We start from the raw sequence: 20,624 nt of genomic DNA, 5'->3' as shown, positions 1-20,624 counted from the left end.
ATCACCATAAGAATTTGAAGTATGGTAAAAGCCCCCCATGGTCTGTATAATCCTCACAGGTATTTCGTTTAATATTCCATTTTGGGTTCCGCTCCCCCATTAAATCGTAAATCGATAAGCTTTTACCAGGACTTGAAGTAGAAAGTTGAGCGACGCGAAATTACTTGTGAAATTGCATAACGCAAGGATCAACAAGTCTGGCAACGCCACAGGTTCACAAATATACGCGTCCATATAGGAATTATCCTTGCAATAAACGAAGACCAAGGACCTCTCCCACACACCTGCGAGCACCCGCAAACCCGCAGCAAAATTCATGTATGCACGTGCTGGTGACCACGACTGCGGCTTTTCGTTCAACTACAGCTGTCTGCCGTCTGTTGACCCACTGTGATTGGCCCTGGTGGAGCAGGGGGTGCTTGGTGGTGGGTGGTTTGTGATGGGTGGTGCTCCTAGGGGTAGCTGCTGGGGGGGTGCCTCGGGTGGCTCGTAAAATGCGAACAGATGAATTAAAGTAGCGCTCGACCATGGGGCCACAGATAGGTGCAGATGTTCTGTGGCGCTGTGCATGCAAATGGTGGAGCAGCACAGTGAAAAATAATGTTTGCCATAGGAAAACATTACTACACCATGTAACAGTATAATATGCTAATAATAAACAATAATATGGCCAAGAAATTAATATTTTAAGGCAGTCAGGCCACTTAGGAAATGAATTTATGGTATATTCATAATAGATCTCATCTATTATTGCTAATCATTTCAGTGGGCTGCCAAGCACGATTATTTTGGTATTTGGGTTTTCATTTATTTCTCAGTGCCAAAGAAACTGGGAAAAAAACGTAGCATACTCCCGGGGGCACAGTGTGTCTGCCTGGGTTAGCGTCTCCTTTCTTTTCGGGTACTTCTGTGCGTGGTTAGCAGCGCACTTTGCAACTCAATAAGTTGTAATTTTCCTGGTGTTTTATGCGCCAGAACAGCGCAACGAACCCAACAACAAAGCAGCCAGCGAATGACATCTAGTACGCGCGAATGCGCAACGGAAATTGAAGATGAAAGCCAAGTAGATAGCAGACACAAAACACTAAACATTGAACACCTTGAAGGATGCGCTGCGTCCCCCTTCAAATCCATCGAGTGCAGATTGCTCGTTAGCTCGGAAAATCGAAAAATTGTGCAAGCCAGGCATAATTGAAACGCGATCTTGAGGGTTTGCCAATCAAATATCCCTAGCTGACAAACTGTCCACACAATTAGTCAACAGTCAACTTTATGTGGCTTACATGGCCCAAACGAGCAATGGCCCAAACGAGCAATGGCCCAAACATACCAGTTAGCAGCTTTAATGGCGCCCATAAAAGATGCATTGCACTCCCGTTGGAATCGCGTTTATTTGCATTTCAAGACACTTGTAACGACCGCACGTGGATGGCCAAAAAACGCCACAAACTAGCACACGTTGGCCACAAACGAAACAATTCAGTTAGTTCAGTCACATAAAAAAACGCTCGAGCCGAAAACGTGGGAAAACGCAGTCAAGAACGCGCGCGTTGTTCTCGCGCCAACAGCAATCCAGGCACTGGCCAAAAACGGCAGCAGCAGCAACAGCTCCACTGCTCCACAGGCCATAAAAGCACCAGAAGGTCCTGGGCGGCCAGAATGGGCTCACTCACACATTCTCACCCAGCGACAGGGCTGTGCTGCGCGGCTACACTGGAAAAAAGGTCTCATAATCCATAGTAAAAAAATTCGTAATTTATTTCATATTATATTTATACCTTAGCATAATGAATATATTCTTTACTTACACTGCACTAATATTTTATTAAGTATACGACGAGGTGAACGACAACCATCGTTAATATACCTCAAATTTTTTAAAACGTGTGTAATGTGCTGCAACCGTTTCATTAGCCTAATTGACTATCAGTTTTTTACCGTGCATTCCTCTGCTCCATTGACTCGAATTCCACAACAACAACAGCTTTCAGGTGGAGCATTCGCAGTGGCGAAAGCAACAACAACTTTGTCCGGGGACTGCGAAGGGTGAGAGCGGAATCTTAACTGTTGCTCCGCTGCGAGAGAAGGGAGAGAGCACTTCCACGTCTACGTCCACGTCCACTTCCAGTGTTGCCGTGCTGCAGCCGCTCTTGCGCTCTCTCGCGCGGAACTGTTGCTCCTCAGCTTTACGCACAAAGCTTTTTCGTGGCACAGTTTTTCGGGCTGAAAGGAGCGCGAAGCTTTTGCGTGAGCGTTTGTTTATATTTTCCTCCTGACCGAGCATGTGTTTTGGCTCACACACATTACTCGCACACACACTCGCACATTTTGTGGGCCCAACACTCTGACAAGTTAAATTCTCCGTGTGGCGGCACTTGAAGCCGAGTTATTCTCCTTTTTTCCTTCCTTATTTCATTTTTTTTTGTTTGGCCGTCTGAAAAATGACGTTCCTTGAGCTTAGGAGCGTCTATTTACGACTGTGTGTCCGTGTGAGTGTGTGTGTGAGGGTGTGCCAGTGTGTGTGCGAGTGTCTTTTGTTATTCTAGGCCACAACGAATGAGTTAATTTCACGTTGGGCCCCCGAAATTGTTGCCCATTTTTCACGTCCTTTTGTTGCACAAACGGAGGACAGAAAAGAGTCGTAAAAAATATCCTGGCATACTTGTCACGAAAAATCTTTACAGATTTTGCTTGAAACCATTGCTTTCAATGCAGTTCAAGTGCCAAAAGAAATCTCGAATTAAAGAAATTATTTTCTGTGTTCCCATAATTTAAAGGCGGACTCATTAGCCGTTTTCATAAGCCCAAATTTGCATATTTTTGGCAGCTAGGCAAGCAAGCACAAAGTCGCAAAGCAAAGAAGGGCACGAATTGAAGATAAATGCGAATCAAAACAAAGAAGAAAAACAAAAAACAATTAATTAGATGGATCCCCGTTGTATTGTGACACCAAATTCAATTAAACGCGCAGCAAACATGATAAATTGAACACAGATACAAATTTATTTGGCGGCAAGCAGTTGTTGAAATTTAAACGAATCCTTCGGGATTCGGGATGCCTGATGGACATTTGTGTTTTGTCATCGTCCAACGCGGCCGTTAAAGCGCTGCAAAATGCCAAACAAATTAAATTGTAATTAATCATTAGCTGCCACCACCCCCGCCGCCTTCACCTCACCCTTACCCTTCGCCTTCACACAGCACGTGACGCCCAGAACGACCTATGACAACGTGGCACGGTAGTAAAATGTCTGCCAATTAATTACAAAACGCATGAGGGGCCAGATAAGAGCGACAGCCATTAAGGAAAGCGCCATCCAGCGGAGACAAACAAAAAGAGCGCTGGAAAAACATGAATTGGGGCACAAGGGCAATTAACACGACGCGGTGTGTAACTTTCACATCTGTGCTGGTGTGTGAATTAATTGATTTTTTTCACAGCCTCTTCTTCGCTTCGGGCTAAAAATAAAGGAGGTGTAAGTGGCGATACAAATTTAAATTATGTTTGCGCAGATTTCGCGTTGTTTCAACGCTTCCCAAGGATACTTTATGCATCTTTAAACTAAAAGATATCGTCCCAACATCCCTTTACTCCAAAGGATTGGGCTTCTGCACAATATTCTTTTGTAAATTCCCAAATTCCGCTAAATATTGGGAAAGCTCATTACGCGCATAGACACACGTCAAGGGGAACCCCCTTCTTTTGGCCGAAATTGATTCCTTGGGCAACATTCTGTGTAATTGTCATGCTCGTTAGCGACATCTGACCCAATTACTAAGAACTGAGTACTTCCATTGGCTTTTCACAATTTCCCCCCTAATTGAACAACAAAACTAAACAAAGTTTTGTTTATTTGTTCGATTTCACTTGACTGAGGCGGTGGTGTGAGTGTGGATCCCTAATTGATATTAATTAGAAATGTGCGGATACTAATAGGTTCACTTCTTACGCGTAAAGGATACACTTTTCCGCTTCATATCGTAATGTTATAGCAGCGCTGCAAGCAATTGATTAAATAATGATTTGAATTTGGATATAAAATTGGATTAAAAATTCCCGAATTGGCCTTGCCTTTACAACTTATGCATTTTGCAGCTCACCAAACAAGCCAGATTCGGAAATTGGCTTATTTCAGTATGTAATACACATCCCACGCGAACCGACAGACAAACAAACGAGAAAACCCACAAAACAATGAAAACAAGGAGATCATTTTCTGGCACTTGCGTACTCACTACATGCACTGCGAAAAATATGGACAATATATAAATATAAATGAGAGCTTAGTAGTTTTAAGAGCGGGGTTACTAATCAATTGTTCAATAAATATTTATTTTAAAGCATTTTAATTTCTGTTGGGAAATCAATAACTAACAAACCCAAACCAATAGTCTGCAAACATCTTTGTTTGTTACAAATTGTTTAATATCCAATCATTTTATTTCTGCGAGTTATATGACTGCTGGCAAAATTCAACTGTAATCGTAATGTGTCGACACTGAGGGTGTTGCGTTTTGGCCGCCAACTGCCTTTGGATTTCCCAGGCCAGCAACAAATGTGGCGGCGGATGCTGTCGGCATTTGAATTTTCGGGGGCCCAAAGTGCGCAGGAAAGTGTGGGACTTGGGGTTTGTTGGAAAGGGGGTGGGGGAGGGGGAAGGTAGGGATGGGGGATACACGTTCGTGCGTTTTGTTACTTGTTGTACACTCCCGACACCATTATTTCTTTCATTTACTCGATTTTCGTGCTTTTCATCCTTTATTGTTGTTTGCTCGAGTGCCGTTATCATTTGTCGGCTTATTTTGCGCCATATGTGGCCTGGGATAACTCTCCTCGATTTCCTCCGTCGCCAGCTTTTCCTTCTCTCCCTGCTTTCACTCCTTTTAGCCCCCTTTTCTCCTTCATTCCGGTTGAGGAGTGGGTGCACTTTATGCGCACTGCTCCAATGGGAGCCCCGAGGCAAGGTAAACCTCCCAGGCTATCCACGTCGATGGAAAAAATAACTAAGCTAACTTTACGTACGTCTGCACTCTTAAAAATTGCCAAAAATGTAAAGAAATGCATAGGTGAATAACATTGAAATTTACTACAGCATTATTTACTGAAGAAACCTATCTTGTTTTAAAAATCGTATTTTAAGGATTTATTTAAGATAAGATACATTTAAGATAAATCCAGACTTGGTCAAAGCAATCCAAACTTAAATTCTTGCAGTGTACGTACAAGGACTCATCTGTGCAATTCGGAATTGTGTGGGTTTTATAATAACTTTAACGTGTGTGAGCATTTGACCTTTAGCCGGCATTCCTTTTGTGGGTTGACTAAGGTTTTTGATTAACATTTGGCCACCTGAGAAAATAGGGCCAGAAATAAAACGAAATCGCAGAAGTTTATTATTTAAACTGAATTTGGCGGGTATTCTCGGCGTTGCCAGATCTACTCACACACTTCCAATAGGGCTGCAACAGCTTAAGTCAGCTGTTTTTTGTTTACATCGCGTTCCTCTCTCTTGTTGTCATTTTCCTGCGCCGGTGAAAAACGCACGTTTTCCCCATTTTCACCGACATAAACAAAAGCTATTTATACACGATCGGCCAAATCGGAGAGGCAGCCTAAGTGCGGCAGTAGAATTCTTTGTTTTCCGAATCCGAATGCGTGCAGTGGGCTGTGTGTACATGTGGATGTTGGCCAAAAACAAGACGGCGGCCAATTAGAGCAGCAGCAGAAGAGGAAGCTCACGATTTATTGGGCAATTGTGGCCAAGAATCCCAAAGGGGCCACTTCACGCTTGTAAACAAACGGATAAGTCAGATAGAAAGCTACTTGTGCCAGGAACAGTTCACACAAATCTCGTATCTCACACATCTTCTAGATAATCGAATGCATAGACACACCAATGGGATAACCACCTAGAAGGAGCAGACTATTCAACCATCATGATTCATACCATCACCTATTGGTAGTCACTGATCTGATCTTATCCCGAAACACGGAAACACTAAGATAAGCCAATTGCCAAGAATTTGAGTGCTCAGTTGTGTCAACAACCGGATCTGATTGACTTGCTGCAGTAGGTGAGCAAAGTGACTAGAACCCGGAACAGGACTCGTTCTAGTACCTAGTACTGACAATTTAATTAATGCCTACACGTTTTCAGATGCGGCCACAATTAATTTGCACAACAATGGACTGATGCGAACAGTTGTTAGCCGATGTCTGCCAAAAAAACGAAAAATACAGCAAAAGGAAGGGCAGCGTCAGCAACAACAACAATCGCCAGAGCAGCAGCAACAATTGCAAGAACTGCGGCAAATATTGCAAGTGCAACGGCAACAACTGCAACAATTGCCAGAGGAACAGCGGCGACAGCAGCAACAACAGCAGCATGCCACTGTGCCAGCCCGGCCATATCAACATTTCGGCTAGAATTCAGCAATTTGCCAGTGCGGCTATCGCTGCGCATACGTAATATTAAAAATAGGCTAACGCCCAGGCTGCAGGATGAACAAGCGCAGCGTCATCATCGCGGGAATCGTGGCCAGCCTCTTGGGCTTGGCGCTCGGTGCCAACTTCTACTTCATGTACTACCTGAGCGCCGAGGAGGGTCATCTGGCCAGCGTTCGGGCGCTGGAGAACATGATCCGGCACAAGATGCGCCACCTCAAACCCAACTACCTCAATCGCAATCCGCGCTTCTTCATGTTCCGCAACAAGCTGCTCAAGAACTACAAGGCGGCGCCGTACGAAAACGCCAGTGTCCTTTGGGACATTGCGAACTGGGTAGGTCTATGGTCTATTTAGTGAATCTGCCAGAATTACCTATTTTGTTATGCTGTGTCCGCGGTTTATGTGTGGCTGCTTATGCAAACAAAAGAAGCAAATGATTCTTAATAGGGAACGAGATTCTATATTATAATGTTTTGCTAAGTATATTCACTAACAACTCGGTACTTTTCAGTGGCCCCATGAAAACGAGGTCTATCCCTTATACGACTCATCGATGGGACAGCTTTTAGAAACACTGCGCCGCGAACCGATCACCCGGGTGAGCAACCTGGGTCGGGGTACGCAGCTGAAGCTCCTGGTCCGCCTCTCCCAGCAGCAAAAGGTCATCTTCAAGCCGCAATGGTATCCGCGGGACGAGGTCATCGATGGCTTGGTGTACAGTGGCAAGGATCGGCACACTGCGGAAGTATATGCCTTCTATCTGGGCGCCGTGCTCGACTTTCGATGGACGCCCATCGTTGTGGGTCGAGTGGTAAACCTGAAGAAAGAGATATATGCCAAAGGCGATCCCGAGCTCCAGCAAACCATAAACATCGAAACGGACGAGGATGGCAAGGAAAAGTACTGCCTGTTTGGGAAGTGTCACTACTGCAACGAGGAGGAGACCGTTTGTGGCGACGAAAGGCACAACATTGAAGGTGTGCTCATCTATATTGTTCCTGGAACGTTGGCAAAGCGTCGATCGCCTTGGCAACGCACCTACAAGGATGACAAGCGTGCGCCTTGGGAGGACGACATGACCTACTGCAAGTAAGTTCCACACTACGGTACCAATTACGAGTTTAAAAATATTACTTTGCAGGTCGTTGAAAAATAAAATGGAGACAATTCGTCTGCTGGACCTTATAGATGCCGCTATTTTTGATTACCTAATTCAAAACGGGGACCGGCATCACTATGAGACGCGAGAGGAGCGCGTGGTGCTTATCGACAATGGAAAAGCGTTTGGAAACCCGAACAAGGATCACTTGGACATCCTTGCCCCACTCTACCAATGCTGCCTGTAAGACTCCGACCTTATAAACACGTATAACTATTCACATGTATACCTTCCAGACTGCGAAAGTCCACGTGGGATCGCTTGCAAGTCTTTTCCGGCGGCGTACTCACGGAAATCATCGATCGGCTTTCCAAGCAGGATACCCTTTATCCCCTCATTACGGATAAGCATAAAAAAGGAGTGGAGCGACGACTTCTGGTGGTCTATGCTGTTGTGGAGTACTGCATGGACATCGAGGGCGACAAAATGTTCAAAACTCTGTAGTTCAAGCTTGAGATTGTGGCTAAAAGCCAACACTAGAGCTTCCGGGACTCACTTTCCACATCCTACTTAAGCTAAAGTTAGATAGAGGAATTATCTTATTATTTTAGTCCATGTTTTCCTTCGACAGCTGTCGGTATTTCTCCCAACGTTTTTGAATATTTAAATGCCCGAAACAGTTTTTTTAGTTAATTTGTCGTTACTTGTATTGGATGTATTGAATGCTAGATTTTGAAAATTTTGATGCCATCCATTCGAGAATTTAAGTCAAAGAAGTCCTAATCTTACAACATTAGCTTTAACAATTTGAATGCATATAAAATAATTTTTAAATTGAAACTCGGAGAAACCTGTTGCCATGATATTTGCCACGACTATTAATTATTATTTGGTTTTCCAATATTTTTTCAATGAACATCTCTTACATTATTCATAAAATTTTAACAACAAACCCAACCTTAACAACATATCCGATAGTCTAGTTTAATGAATAGTTACGGTTGTTATTTAATAGGTGATATTTTAGAAAAATTGCAAAACTTGATAGAAACAAGAAATGATAGTTTTGTAACTTTAATGAGAATGTGTAAACAATCAAAAAAAATAAAAACTTGTATAATTCACTTCTCGTTCTGCTTGCATATTTTCTATTCAATCCACATATATACCAGTTATATATATTTAACAGACTTCGTCACGATTGCAGTTTATTTTTTGCCTTCTTTCCTTACATTACTAAATGTAAAAAGCTTGTTGAACTGCTTGTTGTTGCGATTGTTGGGACGGTTCTAAAAAAATCGTAATTTATTATTAGTGCGGGAAGTAGAAATTTAATAAAAGCTAAAGCAGCTTTTAAGTATACTTTAAAGTAAAAAAAAATGAAGCACTCACCTTGCCGCGAATTTGCTGTTTGATTTCTGTGCCCCGGGCTCTTTGCGCTCCTCCCTTGAATTGGCGGAAGTCCACGTTCTTGTAGTCAAAGTTGCCTTCACCCGTGTGCTGCGGAATCTGCTGACTGGAGCTCTGCGGGTGGTTTCCTCGGTTTTTGGCCTTGAATCCGCGCTGGAACTGATTTTTCTTCTGCTGGCGCTTATTCTGTGCTGGCGATGGTTTTGGCCGCTCCGTCGCTTGCCTTTCTATAGGAACTTCCACGACCTCGTCATCACTTTCGCCTGCACCCTGTTGAACCTCTTCGACTGGTTCAGTCTTCACCGGCGGTTTCGGTTGTCTGTTCTCATCCTTGCGGGGTCTCTTACTGGTAGTTGGCTGCTGATCCGCATCTGTTTTGCCGTTTGCTTGTGGGTGCTTGCGCTTCAGCTGTTCCTTCAGCGGCACGGAGTACACGACATCTTCCTCCTTTTTGATGGCATGTGCCTCCAGCTTAATGTTTTGCTCCACAGTTGGGGCCGTTGGACACAATTGCCTCTTTTGCAACTCACTTCGCTCCCTGGCCAACTGGTCAGCCTTCAGTTGCACCATCAGCGGAAGGATGGCGAGGTACCGTTTGTACGGCATACGCAAAGTCTGGCTCTCCTTGCGAAGGTGGGCCCAGCGCTGCTCCTCCTCTTGGGTCGGCTTGGACTGCTTTTCGAACAGAGCCATTGCTGGTGCTGCGATGGGCAGGCCTTCATTGGCAACCTCCTCCGATCTGGGTATCTCCAGTTTCCCTGAAGTTGAACTACGTTTTAACAGCGTTGGCAGGTCGTCGCGGATCTCCTCCAGATGCGAGAAATCGTGTGGACAGTAGAGCTTGCTGCTGAAGTCTTTGGTCGAGGGAGGCAGCGATGCCTGTGTACTGCTGCGGGCTTCCAGGATCGGCTGAAATAATGAGTAAAGTCAAAAACATTAAACATTAGCCTGCGGACATTAAATGAATTGGACTATGAGGTGAAGGCAAAACATGTTCTTCATTTCAATGTTAATTACAATTGATTGGTAATGAAAAATTTTCGGGGTAGGCGCCAACGTTCAACGAGTTGCAGGCGCTGCTTGAAAGCGCCAGGAAACTCACTTTGACCAGCGGCTGATCGCGCGCCTTGAGGACAATCTGATGAAGCGTGTGCAGCTGTTGGCGCACCAGTGGCGGAATAGGATTGCAGCAGGCGAGGATTCCCTGCATCTCCCTTGGTAGACTCTCTGCGATTTGCAGCATCATGTGGTTGGGCAGCACATAGCCGTAACTCTCGTCCTCTGACCGCGCCGTCGCATCGCGCCACTCGAAGATTCCGCGAAGGGCATACAGTTGGCGGTTGTCGAAAGAGCGCTTCGTTTTTCGAACTAAATCCAAATGAGATTCTGGTCCGATATGAGGCTTATTATACCGCTTTTTGCAGACATCCGTGCTCTGTTGATAGACACTGCCCAGTAATCCCGGATCGGCATGCTGCTGCAGCAGATCGTTTGTCATGCGTTCGTAAACATATATCAAAAAGTGGGTATCCTGGCGAGCGTAGTCCACAAGCTGCTGGGGGAGAGGCCTCATCCGCCAATCGGCCAGTTGCAGGCTCTTGTCCACATCCAAATCCAGGTAGTGCTTCAGCAAATAAGCCAACGATAACCTGGCCAAGTTCAGGGCTTTGGCAGCCCGATGCGTGTCAAACATGTTGACGATATACAACGATAAGTCCCGCTGCAGCCACTCAATGTCCAAATCGGCGCCGTGCAGGATCTTTAGCTTCTTGGGGTCGGTGAGTACCAAATTCAGTATGTGCATTTCATCGCGTAGGATCAGGGTATCAAATATATAGTCTTTGCTGCGAGTAGACATCTGGACCAGGCAAGTGATGCCCATGAAAGTGCGGTACGAGTGGTGCTCCACATCAATGGCGATCTGGGGCGCTTGCCTGAGTTCCTCCAATGCCTGCTCCAGTTTTTCAACCGTATCAACCACCATAAGCTCGGTGTTTGCCATTAACGCTGGAAGCACTGGCTTTTGTTTTTGGAGTTGATCCGCCGCAGGCTGAAACTTTAGCAGCTCAAACTCGTAGGGATGCAAATAGGATTGGATATTGCCGGCATCATCGTATTCGGGTAGCAGGGCCAGGGGCTTGAGAGAGTTAGGTTTCTCCTTGAGCCTTGGAACAAACGGATTCTGGGCACTGTTATCCACCGGCTCCTTAAATTGCGTCTGCGGGCGAACAATGTTCTTGGCGGTAAAGAGACGAGCGGAAACCATGTTGCGTTGGGGTGTTCCTGTCGTTCTGTTCCAGCTACCCGCCTTTGGAGTCTCTTGGGTTTGTGGAGAAACTTCTGCTGGTTCTGCTGAAGTAGAGCTGCTCATCACGTCCACCTGGGTCTCTACGACCTGTTGGGGATTTCTTCGCAGACCACTCTTTATGTCCAGATTGGTCGTTATGCGCTCGAACAGTATGTCGTTGCTCTCCTGCACCATCTCAAACTGTTCTTCCACTTGCCGTCTGTTTGAAGAAATAATTTGTGTTATTGTTTAGAGACATAAGACCCAACTTTGACTTAAATGGCTAAGATGAATTCTTAACAATTCAACAAGTAGGTCAACATCAAAGCTACAACCAAGAACGCATCTCATCGGTAGAACCTTACTTTCTGATGTCGCCTTTGATGTTGTTGGCCTTCAGCACGTTTTCGATGAGCGCCACCACCCGTTGGGACAGGTCGTCCATAACACGTGCGTAGCCCGGATAGCTTAGGTAAAGGGAGCGGGCTGTTCCTTGTGGAAACGCATTGGCTGCTTTCGTGGCGGCGATAACATTCTTGAACCCTTGCTGAAATGTCAGAGCAGAGAACGTATGGATTCCAACGAAATACGCTTATGTACATTGGCTAAATCGCTACTCACGTTTGTGAATGCCTCCACATTTTCTGGAGCGGATTTGTTTGGCGGCTGTTCTGGTGGAGCCGACTCTTCCTTGGCCTCCTGGTGAACTCTTTTCGGGGGTCGCGGCATGTCTGTTTAATGTTTACTTGTTAAATGTTTCGTGTTATTTTCGTACAAATTTTTTTCGTTTTACAGATTGTGGAAAATGTGCGTGTTTTCTCTTCTTCTTTTTTTTAGAATAACAACAGCTTAAATTTGGAGTTTGTCAACACTACCGGCGGCAAAATTTGATCACTATACAGCACTAAAACGGTGCTGACCGCAATCGAATTGAATCGATATGAAGGTGTATTTTACAAATTGTAGCCAAATTTGGAATAATGATTTTTCAATGTTCAACTGCACACAGAACCTGCTTTGATCAAAATCCCTTTATAAAAACCATGAAATTATATTAAACCTCGGAATATTTCGGGCCTATAATGTACATATATTCTTTGTTAAGTACTTAAACTCTTAAACAGCTAATGTAAACGTTTCACAACACATTCAAGAGAGCCAATATTTAAAAATGAATTTCTAAATCATTTTTTATCGTATTATTAGTTTTAATAAGGCTTTAAATTCAGTTTAGCGAGCGAAATACTATTATTTTCCAAGACCGCGCAAAATTGTTCAAGTGAAAAAACCATTAAATTTTTCAGCCAGCTGATTACCAGTGTGTACACCCCTCCGTCGCCGGCGAAAAGCAGACAGCCCGACTGAGAAGCATCAACTCCATTCAGAAGAAACGGAGTTACGTGCTAAATAAAGTAATTATAAAGCCTAAGTTTAGTCCCATTAGAAGGTAAAACAACCACAAGATGTTGGACCTATACAGACGCACAGTGGCGCGGTTTCCGTTGGGCAGTGTCAGCTATATGTTCGCCTACGGATCCGGCGTTAAGCAGCAGGAAGGCTATGAAAAAGTGGGCAATGGCAACAACAAGCGTCCTCCACCGGGAACCGTGGTGGATCTGGTTTTTTGCGTTCGTGATGCACAGGGGTTCCATGCGGAGAACCTGCACCGCCATCCGGAACATTATTCCGCCCTTGGGCACCTGGGACCGAACTTTGTTGCCAAATACCAGGAGCGTTTGGGTGCCGGCGTCTATTGCAACACTTTGGTGCCGCTGCCGGATGTGGGCATTACCATAAAGTACGGCGTGGTGTCGCAGGAACAGCTGCTGGAGGATTTGCTGGACTGGCGGCATCTTTACCTGGCTGGCAGGCTGCACAAGCCCGTTACGAATCTGGTCAATCCTTCTGATAATCCTCCCCTGAAGGCTGCGCTGGACAGGAACCTTATATCCGCCCTGCAAGTGGCTCTGCTACTTTTACCAGAGAAGTTCACCGCCTACGGGCTTTTCCACACCATCGCAGGACTGAGTTACAAAGGCGATTTCCGTATGATTTTCGGGGAAAACAAACAGAAAGTGCACAACATAGTTAGTCCGCAAATTAACGACTTCTTCGCCCTATACCAACCCTCCTTGGGTGAACTCTCCGATTATGTGGCGGTTAACATGAAGGGCCATGAACCAGGGAGCCGGAAACCAGCCATAATCTTCGAGCAAGACAAGTCCTCATCGGCTACGTCCCAACACTTGCGACGGTTGCCCCGAGAGCTTCAGAAGCGACTGCAGCGAAATGCCGCCTGTCGTGGTGACTACACCCAGGTGGTGAACCACCTTTCCTTGGCCTCCCAGCTTCCGGAGGTGCTGCAAGCATCCGTCAACGACATTGTGTGGCGCAGTAGTGTCACGCAATCGCTCAAAAATATTCCCAGTGCTGGCCTTCTCAAGTCCTTGGCCTATAGCTACCGCAAGGCTCAAAAAACATTCGCTGTTTAGGTTTCTATTTGGGTTAATTCCCTGGCTGCCAATCTACCGACTAAGTTGTCCCATCCAGCTGCATTTTGTTAAATAATTTTAAGCTTTAAAGTTGTTAACTGCAATATATGTTTAGCCCAAGCCAAAGACCTGAGTTTTCTTGGGGATTCTCAGAAGGAAGGTGTTTGGTCGTAACGAGAAAGTATCTGTGATCCTTTTTATCTCTTTCCTAAAGCAAAGGAACTGTGAAAATTCTTTAATCTATTTTTTGCTTCAGTTGTGAAACCTCTTTCAAAAATGTGTTGGTTTACTTATTATTTCATTATTTTCATTTGCAGATTATGTCCAGCGACGACAGTAGTAGTGATAGCAGTTCGTCCAGCGACGAAAGACAAAGGAAACGGAAGCACAAGAAGCACAGCAGAGATGTGGACAAGTCCAAAAAGAAGAAATCAAAAAAGCACAAGAAGGAAAAGCGTCGCCACAAGGAGAAAAAGCGCAGCAAGCAAGATGAAGAGAATCCTGTGACCTATGCGCAACCTGCACATTTGTTGAATGCATCTCCGCCAGCTATGGCTGCGAGCAACGAAGATTCCTTTGGTCCCGCTCTGCCGCCGCACTTGAGAAAGCCCCAGCAGCCGGAACCTCCTGAGCAAAGCCAGACCGCACCACAGCCGCAGACCATGATTGGACCTATTATGCCCAGCAACTTGGCCCGGAAAAAGTCTCCTATGAAGGAAGCGGACGCTGAGGACGATGATGACCTAGCTGGCACCTTTGGTCCTCTGCCGAATGCCAGTCAAGTGGCTCTGGAGGAACGTGCCTTGGCTCTGAAACTGGCAGCTCTGGAGGGCGGTGGATTGGGTACATCGACAGACCAGGATGTCCGCGAGGAGTGGATGCTTGAGTTGCCGGATGTGGGATTAAAGAGCGGCCTTGCTGCCCTGAGCAATATGAAGCGCACCTTCTACCAGGGAAAAGAGCGACCCGACTTTAGCGATCGCTCATCCTGGACGAAGACCCCGCAGAGTGAAGCGGCTGCTGCTGCATCCGGCCCAAAGTCCTTCAGCTCGAAGGAACTGGAGCAAATGGCACAGGTCAAGTATGAACAGCAGCGGGATGACGAGCAGGAAAGCATGGCCAAGAAGCACAAGAAGAAGCACAAGCGAGAGGAGTCTCTTGTGGAGCTGCATCAAAAGAAGCTTAGAAAAGAGCAGAGACAAAAGGTACGCAGAAAAATATATTTAAGTCCTATTTTTGATACGAAATATTTATCATTTTAAGGAAAAGGAACTGGCTGCATCGGGTTCAAAGCCTGAACGAAGACCCTTCAGCAGGGATGTGGACTTGAAGCTCAACAAGATCGATAAGAATCAAACTAAGCAGATTGTGGACAAAGCCAAGATACTCAACACCAAGTTCTCCAGAGGTCAAGCCAAGTATCTGTAGGCAAAGTGAACAATATAAAGCAGGGCGATTCGGAACCACATGTTAAACTTAAGAAATTTTGTAATTTAAATTAGAAAATAAGTCGTAAATGAGAGTTTTAATTGCTTAGTCACCTAGCTTAAACCTTCGTTTAATTGGCATAAATAGGTTATATGAGGACAAACACATAATACGGCAATACAAGCTAATTGTGAATGAATGTGAGGCTCTCCTAACGTTGAGGCGGTGGTTTCGGTTTTGGAATCTTGGACAGCAGCATCTGAATCTCGTCCTTCTCCTTCCAGTCCTTCCACAACTCGTACAGATTGACAATAGCACGCACGATCTCCTGGACCTTGTCTAAATCAACATTCAGTTCGGCGAACCACTGCTTCGTGGCGTCTTTTTGCAGTATAACGCAGGCGATCTGCAGGCAGGCAATAGCGATCTAAAAGGAATAGGTTCTTGAAATGTAAGGACGCTGTTGATATGATTAGGATCACAAACCTGATAAGGAGGATACAGCAGGCAGACATCGGTGCGCAGGGAATCGTTCACGATGCGCCAGCTCAGGGTGAGCAACTGGTCCTCCTGGCCCATGTCCTGAACCAACTGCAGAAGCGGTCTGTACGGCTGGTAGACAATCAAACAGCAGTCCAGGTTCTCTAGCAGGTAAAACTCGCACTCCAGGATGTGATTGGTGCGGTAGGGAAACTCCTGGGCGTACGCATAGCTGAACTTTGTTTTAATGGCCGACTGGCAGATCGAGATCAGCCGTGAATTGGAAATAACACCAAACTCCTCCACCTTCGAGGCCAGCAGGATGCAAGTGGGCGCCAGCAGCAGAGGATCGATGTTCTTCAGGGAGTTCCTCGCATAGAATCGCTTAAAGTACACCGTCGCCGTGGCGATAACCTGTTGCCTCAGCTTTAGCTGCTCGCCAAGCACCTGAATCACATTGGCAAAGAAAATAAACACCTTTTGGTATTCATCCTCATTAAGAGCCAACAAATCGTGCTGACGCTCCCGTAGCAGATCAGGTTTGTCCAAAATCCACTGCTGCGAGTGCGAACTCTGCCAGAAATTGCCCGCCATTTCGTAACTAGTAGGCCGAGCTGTTCAGGCCGGCCAAGAGTTTTGTGTTAGCTATCCAAATTAAGTGTCTATTTCAATAAAAAGCCGGAAAACTAGGAAAAGCGAAAAAATTGTGTTGATGTTTCAGACAGTGTGTGCACACCTGAGCTATTTTCCACGAACAGCTGATTGGCCGCAGCCAACTTTGCGTAGGGCAGTGCATTGGTGTGTTTGTGTGTGAATTTTTCATCAGCGCCGCGGCCACAGACGAAAAAGTCTAAAATATTTTTTAGTAATAGGCTATTAAACGAATTAACTAAACGATGGCGTTGCGAGTTCTTGGCGTGACGCAGAATATGCGCTCCTTCATGCGGGGCGTTGACATGATCAAGGTAAGTCCAGCCAGCCACCAAATGATTACGCTTCTCAGGACTTAAATTACGTAATTGTAAATGATTGTGTTTTTGGTTGCAATTTTGGTGTATTCCGGTACGAAAACAGAAAAACAATATCTATTTGGTCAGTTAATCAAGAGCCATTAAGTTTTTCCAACAAATAGTTGGGAAAACTGTTTGCAAAAACCACTATAAGCACTTTGAGGTTATGTGCGTGTTTTACTTAACTCCGGACTATATAGTTTTCCCCGTTTTTCCGAACTTACAGCGCTACAAGTCGGCTGCCACCCTACAGAAGACTCTGCTGAACATACCCGCCACCCAGGTGACCAAGCTGGATAATGGTCTCCGCGTGGCCAGCGAGGATTCCGGCGCCTCCACCGCCACCGTGGGCCTTTGGATCGATGCGGGCTCGCGCTCCGAGAACGAGAAGAACAACGGAGTGGCCCACTTCCTGGAGCACATGGCCTTCAAGGTTGGCCCACTGGTTTGGTGTTTTAAATTCATATAATACCTCCTTTCTGCCTTTTTTAGGGTACCGCCAAGCGCTCGCAAACGGATTTGGAACTGGAGGTTGAGAACCTGGGCGCTCACTTGAACGCCTACACCTCCAGGGAGCAGACCGTCTTCTACGCCAAGTGTTTGTCCAAGGATGTGCCCAAGGCCGTCGAGATCCTGGCCGACATCATCCAGAACTCCAAGCTGGGTGAGGCTGAGATCGCCCGCGAGCGCTCGGTAATTCTGCGCGAGATGCAGGAGGTGGAGAGCAACCTGCAGGAGGTGGTCTTCGATCATCTGCACGCCACCGCCTATCAGGGTACACCCCTAGGCCAGACCATCCTGGGACCCACCAAGAACATCCAGTCCGTATATTAATCTTAAATTATAAAATGTTTAGTCTTTAATTATTATCTTTACTTCCTCAGGTCCATTGGCAAATCCGATCTGACCGACTACATCCAAACCCACTACAAGGCTTCGCGCATCGTTCTGGCCGCTGCTGGCGGCGTCAAGCACGATGATCTGGTCAAGCTCGCCTGTAACAGCTTGGGTGGCCTGGAAGCCAGTGTGCTGCCCGCGGAGATAACTCCCTGCCGCTTCACCGGCTCCGAGGTGCGTGTGCGTGACGATTCCCTGCCCCTGGCCCATGTCGCCATCGCCGTCGAGGGCTGCGGCTGGACCGACCAGGACAACATCCCCCTGATGGTGGCCAACACCTTGGTGGGTGCCTGGGATCGTTCCCAGGGCGGTGGCGCCAACAACGCCTCCAACCTGGCCCGTGCCAGCGCTGAGGACAGTAAGTACACTTGTAAGACAGTCATGTCATGGAAATTGTTAACTATATTTCCCCTGCAGACCTTTGCCACAGCTTCCAGTCGTTCAACACATGCTACAAGGACACCGGTCTCTGGGGCATTTACTTCGTGTGCGACCCTCTGCAGTGTGAGGTGAGTGCCAGGTCTACAATTTAGGCTTGGAAATGGGAACCAATGATTTAACCTAAACTAACTCCTTGCGAATCTTTCCCAGGACATGCTCTATAACGTGCAGTCCGAGTGGATGCGTCTGTGCACCATGGTTACCGAGGCTGAGGTGGAGCGCGCCAAGAACCTTTTGAAGACCAACATGCTTCTGCAGCTGGACGGCACCACGCCCATCTGTGAGGACATCGGACGCCAGATTCTGTGCTACAACCGCCGCATCCCGCTGCACGAGCTGGAGCAGCGCATCGATGCCGTGAGTGTGGGCAATGTGCGCGACGTGGCTATGAAGTACATTTACGATCGGTGCCCAGCCGTCGCTGCTGTGGGTCCCGTGGAGAACCTGCCCGACTACAACAGAATCCGCTCCTCTATGTACTGGTTGAGGGTTTAAGAGGTTCCACCCCGCAGTTGTTGGACATTGTAGTTTAATTCAAAAGAAAATTTCGCCCCCAGAGGATCAGTAAACCGATAATACTAAAAGTTATATAAGTTGTTCTGGCCTTTATTGATGAGAATAGTTTATGGGAATACCACTGAGTCCCTGCTGCAACTTGGCGGGCTCCGTCTGTCCAAGAGCAGGATCTAATCCCTGCCAGGTGCGATCCTCGAAGGAGAGCCCGGTGTCCGTCGTCATAAGAGCCATTTTGGCTTGTGTGGCAAGAGCTAGCGAGGCGGGATCTCCAGCCGTTTGAAGGGAATCGTTAACCGCTCCCCTTAGCCTTCCACTAACCAAGCTCACATCGTTCTCTGGTATGTCTGCCGCATCAAAAGGCAGAAAGCTGCGTCCTTCCGGCAGAAGTTGCTTGAAATCCGTCACATACGCTTCGGGGTATCTCATGTGCCAAGCGGGATTCAAGGCCATCTCTGCCTCAAAGACGGACACAATGGGCTTATAGTACTCTTTGGAGTCGTACATATTATTGAACGGGCAACCGATGAGGACAAAGCAATCGATTTCCAGGAAATTAGCCAGTTTGGCGGGATTAATCCTGCCCACAGAAATAAGCTGCGTCTTTATGCCCCTGCCCTTTGCCATTGTTTGCAAACGAGTCACCACATCTAAGTAACCTTCAGCCGAAAGAGTGGCCACAATGAGTCCCAGAGTTTGTGCATCCTTGCACTTTTCAATGTGGAAATAGCGGCGCCGGATAAACTGAGCCGTAAGGGGATTCTTTGAGCTTAGACTGCCAGAGGATCCATCGTAGATGTGCCATTGCACGGCAGCCGGAGCGGTCAAAGAGAGATTTGCGAATCGCTGGTTATCGGCGCCTATGAAAATGCAAATCCTCTCGAGGCTCGTGGTCTCCTTAGTTGTCTTTGAATCTGCCTCGATGGGCGGAAACAGTTCCAGCAGCAGTTCCTTGGGCTCAAGGGCCTCCAACAGCTGCTTCTTCAGCTGTTCCCCATACAGATACTGGTAGCCAATGTCCAGGTAGACGCACAACTGTCGATCTTTGCTATCCGCGCGCAGACTTAGTAGTTTGTCCAGGAGAACATTCACGTCTAGCGGCAACTCTGGATAGAGATATAGTACCGGCAGTCGGGTGGCCCTACTGCGACATGCATTTCCGAAGTGAATCACACTGTCTGCATCCACATGGGCAGCCGCAATCTCGTCCACGCAGCAGCTGCCGTATGTGGTGTCCGCCAGGATGAAGACCTTCACGTCCTCCGGCGCAAGTAACTCCTTCAGGCCCACACTAATGGCATTGCTGTGGGGCAGATAGTCGTCCGGAAATTGCAGGCACACCTGGAAAGAGGCGCTTTAGACGTTAGTCCCAAATGCATAACCGATATACACACCCTTTTGTAACCACTTTTGCGAATCCAATCTACGCACGATCGCCGGTGGTTTTCATTCCAAATCTGTTCCAAAGTCACCGGCTGCTCCACTTCCGCCTGACGCTCCAGAGCGGCTGTGTCCGAGCTCGAGAAAGCCGATGCTGATGTCTCGGACGAAGTCATTTTAAATCACTTTCTAACTAAGATTCCTTTGTCCAGTAAAAAAGTATCAAATGCATGCACTAATATAAACAAAGTCAAGATAGCACCGACGCATTAGACTAGCTTAGAAAATGAAACGCACAGGGAGAAACAAAATACAACTTTGTTATACACTAACAAAAGATATATGCATAAAATTAGACATCCGATATTCAGTAATAAATAAATAAATCGAAATATTTCTGAATTTCATGTTTTACTGAAGCCAAATTGAAAATATTGTGTCTGCTTAAAACTTTTAAAACATTAAGTTTTGTTCCTAAAAATACAATTAACATGAAACTATTTACTTTATTTTAAAATAATACATAACAAAACGTTGCATGGCACATGTAGGTTACTTATAAAGTATGTGAGGTATGTAAAGTAAAACCAGATATTCAAGAACATTATAAATAAACTCATTGACTTAATTAGGAATTCATATAAGTCAACGACTTTTGAAATGAGCACCTAATCATTCTTTAATGAAAGTGTATCACGTGATCAGTGTTCATGCTAAGTTGGTGGGAGCACAGACTTAC

The 20,624-nt window shown here is 46.2% G+C and overlaps 8 protein-coding genes across 15 annotated transcripts in view; 4 read left to right on the top strand and 4 right to left on the bottom strand.

Moving 5' to 3' along the window:
• The window catches only part of LOC6537269 (synaptotagmin-like protein 4), a 70,241-nt gene extending 68,689 nt beyond the window's left edge, over window positions 1-1,552 (bottom strand). For 5 of the 7 annotated variants that reach the window (XM_015192755.2, XM_039376808.1, XM_015192747.2 and 2 more), the window contains exon 1: window positions 1,331-1,552. The gene's annotated coding sequence lies outside the window, so the exon portion shown is untranslated. The remainder of the gene's footprint in view (window positions 1-1,330) is intronic. The other 2 variants (XM_015192754.3, XM_015192756.3) reach the window with 2 other exon arrangements.
• Window positions 1,553-5,498: 3,946 nt separating this feature from the next.
• On the top strand, window positions 5,499-8,904 carry LOC6537265 (glycosaminoglycan xylosylkinase homolog). Of its 2 annotated transcripts, XM_039376354.2 has the most exons (6): window positions 5,499-5,807; window positions 5,874-6,075; window positions 6,159-6,781; window positions 6,960-7,537; window positions 7,590-7,790; window positions 7,844-8,904. In XM_039376354.2, exons 3-6 carry the CDS (start codon window positions 6,503-6,505, stop codon window positions 8,049-8,051), a joined length of 1,266 nt encoding a protein of 421 aa, XP_039232288.1. In that variant the 5' UTR covers window positions 5,499-5,807; window positions 5,874-6,075; window positions 6,159-6,502; the 3' UTR covers window positions 8,052-8,904. The 2 variants fall into 2 exon arrangements, with proteins under 2 accessions (XP_039232288.1, XP_002097823.1); XM_002097787.4 differs by lacking the exon at window positions 5,499-5,807 and having other exon boundaries at window positions 5,818-6,075.
• Window positions 8,606-12,246, bottom strand: LOC6537264 (exosome component 10). Its single transcript, XM_002097786.3, has 5 exons — window positions 11,866-12,246; window positions 11,610-11,791; window positions 10,060-11,464; window positions 8,940-9,866; window positions 8,606-8,836 (listed from the first exon to the last, which is right to left on the bottom strand). Exons 1-5 carry the CDS (start codon window positions 11,971-11,973, stop codon window positions 8,756-8,758), a joined length of 2,703 nt encoding a protein of 900 aa, XP_002097822.1. The 5' UTR covers window positions 11,974-12,246; the 3' UTR covers window positions 8,606-8,755.
• A 302-nt stretch (window positions 12,247-12,548) lies between these two features.
• On the top strand, window positions 12,549-15,287 carry LOC6537262 (GPALPP motifs-containing protein 1). The gene is made up of 3 exons (XM_015192744.2): window positions 12,549-12,656; window positions 14,054-14,941; window positions 15,000-15,287. The coding sequence occupies exons 2-3, from the start codon at window positions 14,057-14,059 to the stop codon at window positions 15,162-15,164; spliced, it is 1,050 nt and encodes a 349-aa protein (XP_015048230.1). The 5' UTR covers window positions 12,549-12,656; window positions 14,054-14,056; the 3' UTR covers window positions 15,165-15,287.
• Window positions 12,650-13,862, top strand: LOC6537263 (phosphatidate cytidylyltransferase, mitochondrial). Its single transcript, XM_002097785.4, has one exon. The coding sequence runs from the start codon at window positions 12,708-12,710 to the stop codon at window positions 13,734-13,736; it is 1,029 nt and encodes a 342-aa protein (XP_002097821.1). The 5' UTR covers window positions 12,650-12,707; the 3' UTR covers window positions 13,737-13,862.
• On the bottom strand, window positions 15,229-16,306 carry LOC6537261 (cyclin-C). The gene is made up of 2 exons (XM_002097783.4): window positions 15,651-16,306; window positions 15,229-15,591 (listed from the first exon to the last, which is right to left on the bottom strand). The coding sequence occupies exons 1-2, from the start codon at window positions 16,236-16,238 to the stop codon at window positions 15,376-15,378; spliced, it is 804 nt and encodes a 267-aa protein (XP_002097819.1). The 5' UTR covers window positions 16,239-16,306; the 3' UTR covers window positions 15,229-15,375.
• A 161-nt stretch (window positions 16,307-16,467) lies between these two features.
• On the top strand, window positions 16,468-18,580 carry LOC6537260 (mitochondrial-processing peptidase subunit beta). The gene is made up of 6 exons (XM_002097782.3): window positions 16,468-16,609; window positions 16,881-17,087; window positions 17,147-17,475; window positions 17,539-17,909; window positions 17,969-18,060; window positions 18,143-18,580. The coding sequence occupies exons 1-6, from the start codon at window positions 16,541-16,543 to the stop codon at window positions 18,485-18,487; spliced, it is 1,413 nt and encodes a 470-aa protein (XP_002097818.1). The 5' UTR covers window positions 16,468-16,540; the 3' UTR covers window positions 18,488-18,580.
• Window positions 18,581-18,582: 2 nt separating this feature from the next.
• On the bottom strand, window positions 18,583-20,137 carry LOC6537259 (2-(3-amino-3-carboxypropyl)histidine synthase subunit 2). The gene is made up of 2 exons (XM_002097781.4): window positions 19,900-20,137; window positions 18,583-19,846 (listed from the first exon to the last, which is right to left on the bottom strand). Exons 1-2 carry the CDS (start codon window positions 20,059-20,061, stop codon window positions 18,599-18,601), a joined length of 1,410 nt encoding a protein of 469 aa, XP_002097817.1. The 5' UTR covers window positions 20,062-20,137; the 3' UTR covers window positions 18,583-18,598.
• Between the last annotated feature and the right edge of the window lie 487 nt (window positions 20,138-20,624).

Source organism: Drosophila yakuba, chromosome 3R, assembly GCF_016746365.2.
Source record: "Drosophila yakuba strain Tai18E2 chromosome 3R, Prin_Dyak_Tai18E2_2.1, whole genome shotgun sequence".
In the NCBI taxonomy this organism is placed as follows: Eukaryota; Metazoa; Arthropoda; class Insecta; order Diptera; family Drosophilidae; genus Drosophila; species Drosophila yakuba.
The sequence above is the reverse complement of the archived record's forward strand: the minus strand, read 5'-3'. Positions and strand labels throughout refer to the sequence as shown.